General features: G+C 50.3%; 1 protein-coding gene across 1 annotated transcript; it reads left to right on the top strand.

Moving 5' to 3' along the window:
• The first annotated feature begins 187 nt into the window (after positions 1-187).
• On the top strand, positions 188-10,481 carry RAB29 (RAB29, member RAS oncogene family). The gene is made up of 5 exons (XM_051808672.1): positions 188-343; positions 1,801-1,872; positions 3,299-3,480; positions 5,581-5,702; positions 7,007-10,481. Exons 1-5 carry the CDS (start codon positions 190-192, stop codon positions 7,122-7,124), a joined length of 648 nt encoding a protein of 215 aa, XP_051664632.1. The 5' UTR covers positions 188-189; the 3' UTR covers positions 7,125-10,481.
• The last annotated feature ends 1,336 nt before the right edge of the window (positions 10,482-11,817 follow it).

The following is an 11,817-nucleotide window of genomic DNA, read 5'->3' as shown; positions in this document are numbered from 1 at the left end:
GGTGCAGGGAATGCAGAGGGCTGGGTCCGGGGATGCAGGGGATGCACAGGGCTGGGTCCGGGGATGCAGGGGATGCACAAGGTTGGGTCCGGGGGTGCCCGGGACAGGCAGGGCAGGTCCCGGCCGAGCGAACTACAAGTCCCGGCAGCCCCGCCGCGGTTCCGCCGCTGCCCCACCTGACCCCCTCACATGACCGGCGGGGCCGGGGCCGGGGCCGGGATGGGGCAGCGCGATCGCATGTTCAAGGTGCTGGTGGTCGGGGACGCCACGGTGGGCAAAACATCGCTGGTGCAGCGCTACGCGAACGACAGCTTCAACCGGCACTACAAATCCACCGTGGGAGGTGAGCGGCGGCACCCTGCCCTCCCCGGGGGCTGCCCGGGCATCCTGGGGCCATCCCCGGGCTCCTCCCCGGGGGCTCGGGGGCTTCCCGGGGGTGCCGCTGCCATCCCCGGGGGCTCGGGGTCTCCAGGGGTCTTCCCGGCGTTTCTGTAGATTCCCCGGGGTCCTGATGTTCTCCAGGGAGTCCCGGTGCCCTTCCTGGGGTGTCGAGGCTCTCCCCGGGGTCCCAGTGCTCTCCCTGGGGTCCCGGGGTCCCCCCCGAGGTCCTGGTGCCCTCCCCTGGCCCCGGCCTGTCCACCGGGTCTGTCCCCGCTTCGCATCCCGAGCCCTCTCGGCTCCGTCCCGGAGCGTCCCGGGACCCCCCACCCTCGGCCGAGCCCCCGGGACCGCCGCCCCTCGCCCGTGGGATGCTCGTCCTGCTCCCCCTGCAGCCGTGGGAGCGGGAATTTGGGAAAGGAACAAGCTCCCATCGGTGGTTTGTTGAGCATCTCCCGCAGCAGCTCCCAGAGCCTCTTCCCTGAGCCCCCCGGGGGTTCCTGTCCCTCTGCCCGGCTCATTCCCCGGGGTGCCCCATCCTTCTCCCCCCTCCTGGGAATAACGACCCCCAGGAGCTGGACAGTCTGAGGTTACAGGCTCAGCTCTTCCCAGCAAAACCAGCAGCATTAATTAGTGGTTTGGCATGAATTTAACAGCCTGGAACCACCACCGGGGTGTTGGTGGTGCTTGGGAAGGTGGTGGGGCAGCAGCAGGTCTGGGAATGGGGCTGAGTGGGGTTGTGGTTCTTTGTTCAGCCCCAGTGTAAATGAATAACCTGGAAGGAGCAGGGGCTGACAAGGCTTTTCCCAGGAAATCTCCCCAGGGGCCCAAAATAGTGGGGGCCAAGCAGAGCTGTTTAAGTCTTCTTATTCAGGAATCAAGGAGGGGATGGATTAAAAGTGGAAAACACTGGAGAGCCACATCCCAGTGGGCAGAGCACCAGGCTGTGCCCACGGTCACTCCCAGCAGGAAGAGCTGCAGACTTTTTTCTTCCTTTTTTTTTTTCCCTTAGTTCCTGGTTTTGGTAAGTCCCAGCCCTGCTGAGGGTGGCTGCCAGCAGCACCACACAGGTTTTCCCCTGTGGAGAAAACCTGACCCATCAGAATCTGAGGAACACAGGGTTTCCCCTTCTGACTCACTGCACTGGTTAAATCAAATCATGGAATGATAGAAGGGACCTTAAAGCTCATCTCCTTCCACCCCCTGCCATGGGCAGGGACACCTTCCACTAGCCCAGGTTGCTCCAAGCCCCGTCCAACCTGGAGTTGTGGGTGGGCTGGTTACAAACCCACTGGTTCGGGGTTCTGGAAGGTCCCACGATTTGGCCCGTGCTGGGAGATGGGGAGAGGCTGTGGAGGAATGAGTTCTGTGGTGCAGAGCACCCCTGATGAGGTTTCCTTTCCTTTTTTTGGGATTCCCCAGTGGATTTTGCCCTGAAGGTGGTTCAGTGGTCGGAGTCGGAGACGGTGCGGCTGCAGCTCTGGGACATCGCAGGTGAGTCCACAGGGACCAGGAAACAGGAGCAGAATTTAAAGTTCTCAATGGCTTGGCCCTTTTCCCCTTCCCTTTTCCTCTTCCTTTTCCCCCTTCCTTTTTCTTTTCCCCTTCCTCTTCCTTTCCCCCTTCCTCCTCCTCTTCATTTTTTTTTCCCTTTTCCTTCTGCTCCCAAAATAAATCCCAGAAGCCTCTGGATTCCAGGGGTGTGACTGCTCTGGTTTGCAGGGCTGGCTCTAGCCTGCCATAGTAATTTAAATATTTAATTAAAAGCCCATTTGCAAGGAGCTCAGCAGCAAAGACAGTAATTCCTGCTGAGCATTTCCTTTTGGCTTCAGAGCCAGAGCAGAGGGAATGGGAAACAGGCTCATCTGTAGCTGGATGTGTGACTTCTCAGCTCCAGATCTTGTGTTAAAACCTGGATTTCTGGTGTGGCAGCCAGGAATCCTGAGCCTTGCATGGAGCAGCTTCATGGACCTGAGACTGCTTTGGCTGCCAGGATTGGGATCTGGCTGCTCCAGTGGATCCCTCAGGAGCAGGCAGGGGAAGAGGAGACTGTTGGGTGCCCCCGAGGTGAGGGCACCAGGGTGGGAGGAGGACACACTCCAGGGGACAGTGTTCCATGTGCTGAGGTGGAGTGAGGAGCCCCTGCTCCCTGGAGAGCTGCAGGAAAACGTGGCTCCCAAATTCCCTGGCACCAGGACAGGGCAGCAACGTCTCTAAAATGGCACCTCTGGATCCGGAGAGATGAGAAAAACAAGGCTGTGGTTTCCTCCCGTTTCTCTGCCCGTGTCTGGAATCCTTAAAAAGGCAACAGGAAGGAGAAGTTGGCAGCAGGAGGATTGCAGCAAGAAACTGGTTTCGGTTTTGGCACAAAAAAAAAAGGCTTTTGAGATGTGGAAAGCAGGGGGGCCAGGCTGGCACCGTGCCCTTGTTGTGCCCCAAGAGAAGGAGATGCCCGAACTGACAGTCCCTGGGCATCCCCAGCACCTCAGAGGTGTGTGGAGACACAGGGGTGGCTTGAGGGGACTCCAAGTTACACCAGGAATAATGCAAATATTACGGTTGCTCCATCCCTGGAAGTGTCCAAGGCCAGGTTGGACGGGGCTTGGAGCAATCTGGGCTAGTGGGAGGTGTCCCTGCCCATGGCAGGGGGTGGGATGAGATGAGCTTTAATGCCCCTGCCAACCCAAACCAGTCTGGGATTCCATGACTTTATGATCTAAGTGCTGGCATTCAGAGCTGCCCAGTTTGCTCCAGCTCCACCACGGGACCAAACTGGAGTGCCTGTATTTCCTCATTATTTGAGCTGGGACCATCAGTGTCAGCTGAGAGAAGGATGGACCTCAATAAACACATTATTTGCACGAACAAATCCCAAAATAGTAACCCTGGGGGGTGATTTTTTTCCCCTTTGATCCCGAAGGACAGGAACGTTTCACATCCATGACCCGCCTGTACTACAGGGAGGCCTCAGCCTGTGTCATCATGTTTGATGTCACCAACATCAGCACCTTCAGCAACAGCCAGAAGTGGAAGCAGGATTTGGACAGCAAGCTCCTGCTGCCAGACGGGAATCCTGTGCCTTGCCTGCTGCTGGCCAACAAGGTGAGGAGCTCTGGCTGTGTTTGGGTGTGTTTGGGTGTCTTTATGTGTGTGTTTTGTGTGTGTTTCTGTGGTTTTGTGTGTGTTTGTATGTGTTTGTCTATTTGTGTTTGTGTGGTTTGTGTTTGTGTATTTGTGTTTGTGTGTATTTTGTGTGTGTGTGTTTGGATATGTTTCTGTGTGTTTCTATGTGTTTCTGTGTGTTTGGATATATTTCTGGGTATTTCTGGGTGTTTCTTTGTGTTTGTGTGTCTGTGTTTGTATTTCTGTGTGTTTGGATATACTTGTGTGTATTTCTGTGTGTTTCTATGTGTTTCTGTGTGTGTTTGGATATATTTGTGTGTATTTCTGGGTGTTTCTATGTGTTTGTTGGTGTTTCTGTGTGTTTGGATATATTTGTGTGTATTTCTGGGTGTTTCTGTGGGTGTTTCTATGTGTTTATGTGTGTTTGGATATATTTGTGTGTATTTCTGTGTGTTTCTGTGTGTTTGGATATATTTGTGGGTGTTCCTGGGTGTTTCTGTGCATGCACAGGGGTGCAGAATGGAAGGGGACACCTTTAGCACTCCCCCTTGCCTAGAGTTATCCCATAGCCTGTTGTCTTTTAATCCCTTCCATAACTCTCCTGGAGTTTCCATTTTCTAGGCAGGATTCTCCTCCATGAGCAGGGCCCTGGTGGATGCACTGAGTTATTTCCAACTTCTCTGCCCTGGGATGCAGCACCTTGTCCTGTGCTGTTGGAGCTCTGCAGCTCCTGGATTACAAAGCTTTGCCTTCTCTTTTTCAATCCTTAACTTGCAGAGTTGTTAAGGTTAGAAAAGACCTTGAATATAAATCACCACATCCAGCACTATGTTCATCACTAAACCATGTCCTTGAGTGTCACACCCACTCGTTTTTTTGAACACATCTAGGGATGGTGACTGCCCTGGGCAGTCTCCTCCAGGGCTTTACAACCCTTTCCATAAATTTTTCCTTCATTTAAAAACTCCCTTGATGTTCTTCGTGTGCCAGCCCTGGCTCAGCAGCTCTTTCCAGGTTCAGTTTGAGACTTGCCTGGTTTGGGAGAGCCCAAAACTGGAGATGACTCGTGATGGGTGGGCAGGGGAGTGGCTTTTCTTTTTCCACTTCTCCACAATTTACACTTCCCTCAATAACTGGTTTTTGATTGCTTCTGCAACTCCCTGACAGGAGGGGGGAGCCGGGGGGGGGTCGGGCTCTGCTCCCAGGGAACAAGGGACAGGAGGAGAGGGAACGGCCTCAGGCTGTGCCAGGGGAGGGTCAGGTTGGACATAAGGAGGAATTTCTGCCTGGAAAGGGTGGTCAGGCCTTGGAAGGGGCTGCCCAGGGAGGTTTGGAGTCCCCAGCCCTGGAGGTGTCCAAGGAAGGACTGTTTGTGGCACTCAGTGCTCTGGGCAGGGGGACAAGGTGGGGATGGGGCACAGGGTGGACTCAGTGATCCTGGAGGGCTTTTCCAACCTCAGCAATTCTGGGATTCTGCTCTGAGGTGACAGTTTTGCCTGTTTTAGGGAAATCTGTGTGCCTGCCCCACGAGCTGTTGTGGGTCAGGGTCTCTCTGCCTCCTGGCACATCCTGTTGGTGGCCACAGTGCCACCACACCTGGAACTCCTCTCCTGGCTGCTGAGAGGCAGATTTGGGACGAGGGACAGTGTTTGAAGCTCCATTCCATGCGTGCCTGACTGAGGTGTGTCAGTAACTCAGATGAGATAAATAAATTGCTGCTTGCAACATCCCATTAGGAACCTTGCCCCAGAGCTCTCTCTCAGCCCGGGATCTGGGAGCTGGGGAGGGCTGAGCTGCCTGCACACAGGCACTAAATGGCCCTCCCAGCTTAAAAATTAGGAAGAAATCCATCCCTGTGAGGGTGGGGAGGCCCTGGCACAGGTTGCCCAGAGAAGCTGTGGCTGCCCCAGCCCTGGAAGTGTCCAAGGCCAGGTTGGACAGGGCTTGGAGCCACCTGGGCTAGTGGAAGGTGTCCCTGCCCAGGGCAGGGGGGAGGAATGAGATGATGTTTAAGTTCCCTTCCAACTGAAACCATTGCATGATTCTGTGATTCTGAAATGCCTGATTCCTGTTTTCCAGTGTGACCTTTCCCCCTGGGCAGTGACAAGAGAAGAAGTGGATCGGTTCAGCAAGGAAAATGGCTTTTCAGGATGGGTGGAGACTTCTGTCAAGGAAAACAAGAATATCAATGAGTCCATGAGGTAGGAACAGTGCCTGGTGATGCATCCAAGAGTTAATTCCCTGCACAGAGAGGTTGTGGTCTCCCCATTCCTGGAAGTGTCCAAGGTCAGGTTGGATAAACTTGGAGCAACCTGGGCTAGTTTAAGGTGTCCCTGCCCATGACCAGAGGGTGGAACTGGATGAGCTTTAATGTCTCTTCCAACTCAAACCATCCTGTGATTCCCTCATCCTCTGATCTTTTCCAACACAGTGAGGGAGGTGCTGTCAGTGAGCAACAAATAGCAGCAAAAACACACAATAAATCTCCCAAAAGGAAACTCAATTCTGAGAGGTCACAAGTTCATCCCTCCTCAGATCAGCTCTGCTTGTGGAGACAGAAATCCTTTGAACAGCACCAGGGGTGTTTTTTCACATGCTGGCCTCTTCCAGGAGGATGGGAGTTCTTGTGCAAAGAGATCAGAATTTCTCTGGTGATGCACCAATCCTTCAGTGCAGAATTTGGCCTTTTCTGAAGGGCATGGGAATCATGGAATCATTAAGGTTGGAAAAGACCTTTAAGATCATCCAATCCAAAACATCACCACCATCATGTTCACCACTAAACCATGTCCCCAGGTGCCACATCCACACATTTTTTGAGCACTTCCAGGGATGGTGACTCCACCACTGCCCTGAGCAGCCCCTTCCAGGGCTTTACAACCCTTTCCATGAAGAATTTTTTCCTTGTGTCTAATCTAAACCTGGTCTGGGTGTTCCCAGCTCATGTTGAGCTTGGGCAGGTGGTACCCAGGGGGTCTGTTGATGTGTCCCAGTCCTTAACAGGACCTGAGATGAGGTGGTTGCAGTAGGTGCTGTGAGTTATCCAGTCACTGCAGAGCCTCCTGATGCTGCCAGGTAATCTTAGGAATCCTCTTCTCAGTGCTGTGAAGTCCCTTAACCTGATTTTTTAATCATTTTGCTGGAGTTTTGTGTCCTTCTGACCTGAACTGCTGTTTCTTTTCTGCACTGCTGAAAAGCTTTGTGCCCCTCAATGCTGCTGGTTAAAAAAAACCAAACAAACCCACAAACCAAACTCCCTGTGGTGGTTTGAGACCCCTCAAAAATCCAATTTCCAAGTTCAAGCCCCCTTCCCACAGTTTGCTTTAGTGTGAGAGGGTTTTCAGACAAAACACAGTTACTCAGCATTGGGGGAAGGGGAAAATACTTACAAGGTTTATTTATATACATATATATAGGTAACATATATAGGTAACAACTATCTCTTCTACATATTTACATTAGATTAAATTTCTCTTTTTCTTCAACAAGAATGTTTCTCTTGCAGAGTGCTGATTGAAAAGATGATGTCCTCATCCACGGGTGATGGAAGTTCCTCCACTGCTGGGAGTGGGGATTATATTAACTTAAAAGAGACCTCCCCACCAGGCTGGGCGTGCTGTTAGAGCCCCTGACACACCATCTCCTGGGCTCTAGCAGTCATGGTCCTTTTATCATCATCATCATTTCTCCCTGAACTGGCTCTGGCTGGTTTTGGGGTGGTTTTTTTACAAGCTCATGGGCTGTTTCCTGTGTAGTGAATATTCTTCCTCAGCAGAGCATTGCTGCAGTGACTCGAGTGAGGAGTGGAAAGGAGAGGAGTGGGAACATTCCTCTTTTTCCCCAGTGTAGCTGGAGCTCTGTTGCTCTGATGTAGCACAGTCCATGTCCAAGCTCAGGGCTTGGATTACATTTGTTTTTTTTAAATTTTCAAGCACTTCACCTTCTGCCAGGTGCTGGCCCATCCTGGGCTGCTGAAGGTGTATTTTTAATACTGTTGCACCTTTATCCCCCACCACCTGCACCCCCACACCCCGAGGCACCAGCCCAAGGCCCTGCAGTGACCTTGGCCCACACACAGAGTCCAGGAGGTCTTCCCTGGGGATTCCCAGCGTGGGATTCCATGGAATTACAGAGTCTCCCCTGGAGAGACCCAGCACATCCCATGGTCATCCCGAAGGTGTGGAGGGGGATGTGGATCAACGTGGTGCCCGTGGAGCTGTGAAGGTACCAGGGGGAATTTGGGGGGTGGTGCAGCACAGCCCCTCAGTGTCCTGCCTTCTGACTGTGCTGTTCAACAGCAGAGACCCCAAATTCCAGTCAGGAACTGCCCAGCTGCCTCCTGTCCTCCCTCCTCTCTCCCCCTCTGGCACAATCCCATTATCCTGCTGTGCTGCCCCTTTATTGGGGCACGGGGAGCTGGAGGAGGGATGGGCTGTAAACCCCTTTGTGTGCCAGAACAAGAGTCCTTTTGCACTGTATCCCCAAACCACCCCAAACAGCCTTGCAACTGCTGCTGAATTGCCTTCCCACCATTATCCTGCAGCCAGGAGGGGATTTAGTGGCAGGGCTGGTGTAGGAAACAGCTCCCTGCAAACCCCCCACTGCTTTTAGAGGGGGGGGGAAGAGGAGGAGGAGACTTTGTGGGACAAAAAGGAAATGAAGAAACCCCTCCCCTACTTCTCTTTGGTGCCTCCTTCCCCCCCACGTACCCCAGGTACTGGTTGTGGGGAAAAAACTGGTGCCCAAAAATTGGTACAAGCACAGCAGAGGTGTCAGGAGAGCGAGGAGGAAACTCAGCCTGCAGGGCTGGAGTTAAAATGCTGCGTGGGTTTGAGATGGTTTTGATATTCCATGACACTGTGATGCTACACAGAATTGTCCTGCCCATGTTTTAGGTTTGGATTTCAGCAAATGGCCTTCAATGACGTTTTTCCCTTGAAAACAGGGCTATAAATTGCTCTGTCCTGATTCCTGGTGAATTAGGACTGGTTTTCATTGGCAAATTATTCCTCCTGCCTGTCTTTTCTTACTCTGTGTAATCTATGGAGGGAGAAAGTGGTAGAACAGGAACCAATTGCCTTCACTGAGCATAAAAAAAATCTGAATTTTCCTTCTCTGAAGCTGAAAATAATTGATGAGTGAACAGTGAGGGTTAAGAAATTTAAAACCAGTGCTCCACTGTTTTAATTAAAAGCTGAAATACCTGGGCTAGGATTGTGTCATGCAAATATTGCCAAATTTGGGGCTAGGGGTGCTTAAATCCCCCCTTTTCTGTGCTGCTGTTTTCACTGTAGAAACATGGAGGACTGGCTAGCAACAAAATTGAAGTGCCTTGCTGAATTTTACTTTGCTGTGTTAAAAAAAAAAAAAAAAGAAATAGGAAAGAAAATGGGGTTTAATCCTATAAATATTTCTAGTTCTTTGTGGAACATGAGGAGACGTGCCTGAGTTTTTAAAGGATCTGTCACGAAACTGTTCAGATTCAGGTGTTATTTATTGATTTTTTTGTACGTGCACCTTAAAGTGTTTTGGCAAAGAGACCAAGTCTTAGAGCCTGAAAGGTGGAGAAACCCCTGCCCAGGACCCACCCACTGCTCAGCCCAGCTTGGCACTGGAAATTCCCAGTTCCTGTTCCGTCCAGTTAGAGAATCCCAGAATGGTTTGGGTTGGAAGGGACCTTAAAGCTCAGCTCAGCTCATCCCAGGGGCAGGGACACCTTCCACTAGCCCAGGTTGCTCCAAGTTTATCCAAGGTGGCCTTGGACACTTCCAGGGCTGGGGCAGCCACAGCTTCTCTGGGCAACCTGTGCCACCCTCACAGGGAATTCCTGGCCAGAAAAACCTCTTTACACCTTTTAACATGTCACTTTAATACCTACCAGTGCCTCTTTGGTGCCTGCACCTCTCAACCTGCACCTTTTCTTTCAGAAGTGCCTTTAAGAATCGAGCAAAAAAAGCCAAAGGAAGGTGGTGTTGGGGTTTTTTTCCTCTTCTACATCATTTCTGTTTGCCCAGGGGTTTCCAGTCCCGGTGTGAGCCTTTGGGGGGGTGTTTATTTTGCACACTTACTGTTGGTTAACATCTGACACGGGAGACAAATGTTTAAAAAACCCCCCAACAAGCTGCACACCAGAAACAGCCGTTGCTCACGTGAAACCCCAAGCAGACAGGAAAACGATTTCCCTGTGCAGATGTGTGTGTTCTCAGAGATCTCTCTGGGGCACCAGGGGCTTAAAAAAAACCCAGGCAAAACAAAACCAGCAACCCCCTTGATTTAGTTCTGTAAAAAAAGCCCCGTCAAAGATGCTCTTTCTGGGCTGGGCAGCGTGGAAGGGACGTGGGCACGGGCTGTGCCAGCTGGAATTAAGTCTTGTTTTTAAAACAACTGAAAGGGAAGAAAGAAAAAAAAAACCAAGAAAACCGTTTTAAACAAAGTTAAGTCTTGTTCCTGCAGGTGGTTAAAAAGCCTGAATCTTTCAGGTATGAATCAGAAAAGTCTTGTCTTTTGTTCTGCCTGGCTCGTGCCTTCCCTCAGGTTGGGAAATGAAGGTGTTTTGTTCTCCCTGTTTTGACTTTGAACCCTCCTGTGTGACTCGGGGCCAACTGGGCCTTTTTCCCTCTCATCCACACCTTGTTCCTCCTTCCTGTGACTTTAATTTGTGGTCCTGGGACTCAAAAACCACGTGTATTTTCTGTACTGATGGCTGCACTCTGTGGGTCCACACCAGGTTTTCACTGCAATAGGATTCAAAAGCAGATTCTAGGCCCTAAAATAAGTCAACAATCCCAAAACTTTGCTTTTTTTCTTTTTTAATTGCTTGCTGTTACACAGAAATATTTTAGAGACAGGGTTCTGATTACTGTAAAACTTCAGTATTATCATGTTTATGTAAAAGAGGAAAAACTGCTGGGAGGTTTAATCCACATCAATCAGTGACTAATGCAGTATTGCAATAGTTTGAAATAAAAAAATCGACATGACTTGGTTAGTGGTTGTTGTTTTCCTGTCTCAACAGTCCTAAGAAACGGGTTCACAAGTTGAAACTAAAAATAACAATAACAGGAATGTATAAAACACACACTGTGAACTGCAGCAAAACAAATGAGATCCTTTCCACTGAAAAACACCCTCAATTATTGGAGTTTTATTGAGCTACAGGCAGGACATAAACATGCAAAACTTGTGCATCTGTGAGTCAGCCAGAGTGGCTTTTAATCCAATATATCCAGCTCAGAGCAGAGAGCAAAGAATTCCTTGATGTGGTTACTGCACCTTTCCCCTCAGGGCTTGTTAATTCAGTGTATTTTGGGGCTGGATGTGCAGGCAGTTGCTCCAAGGGACTCTTTTTTTCCCTGATCAGCTCGATTTTCATGGAGATTGACTGGCACAAAGGACAGGGCACAGCTGGATTGGGCAGAAAAATGGCAATAATTCCAAAGGAGACAAATGAAGCTCAAGCAGGGCATTAAATGAACTCAAATTATCCTTTAATTATAATTACTGCTGTAAAGCTGACCATGTTTATATTGCCAAACCAGTATTTTCAGAGAACCCAACATATAAAAATACCTTTTTAAGTGGTCTTTTTAACAAAATGGAAGGATGAGTCTCTTTTAAAGGTCCAAACGTGAAGCGAAAGTGAGTTGTTATTGTAGAAGAAGCTGCCATTTTAATGACATTTAATTTTTCCATGGTTAAAGCAGCTCCTTTTCTAAACAAAATGAGTCATTTGGGGGGAGTTTCTGAATTTATGGCCTAAAAATCAAACATCTTCAGTGGGCTTTGCATGAATTTGGCGTGTCCGTGTGCTGAGTAGCGTGGGGATGAAATGAGGGCTGATGATAAAATCTACAGATATTAATTTTCTGCGTTTTTTTGTAGTAAAATTGAATCCCACTGACCCCTGATCAGCGTGATAAAACAACCCAAGTGTGGTAAAGTGTGTAGATTATTACAAATTTAATCCAGTGACGTGATCTACCCCGGTTTGGGGGTCGCTCTGGAGCACAGGAGGTGCTGTTTGACCCAAGGGGAAGGAGTAAGAGGGAATAACGTGGTAAATCCAATGGAATTCCAGTGGAATTCCGCGGTGCCAGGGCTGGCTGTCACTGTTCCCCCTCCAGGGGTGTTTGTTCCTGGCAGGGCTCTCATGGGGGATGATGCCTGCTGTGTATTCCCAGGGTGGAGCCTCTGAAGTCTGGGAAGAATTCCATGACAAAGGGGCTGCGGGGCTGGAATCCCCCCGGGCTGGGATCAGCCTGCCCTAACCTGGCTGCCTAAAATAAATCGTGATAGGCACGACAGGGGACGGACAAA

Source organism: Manacus candei, unplaced genomic scaffold (assembly GCF_025592945.1).
Source record: "Manacus candei isolate 608988 ecotype Guabito, Panama unplaced genomic scaffold, ASM2559294v1 h1tg000073l, whole genome shotgun sequence".
NCBI classification, from domain to species: Eukaryota; Metazoa; Chordata; class Aves; order Passeriformes; family Pipridae; genus Manacus; species Manacus candei.
This window is presented reverse-complemented; position numbering and strand designations above follow the sequence as displayed.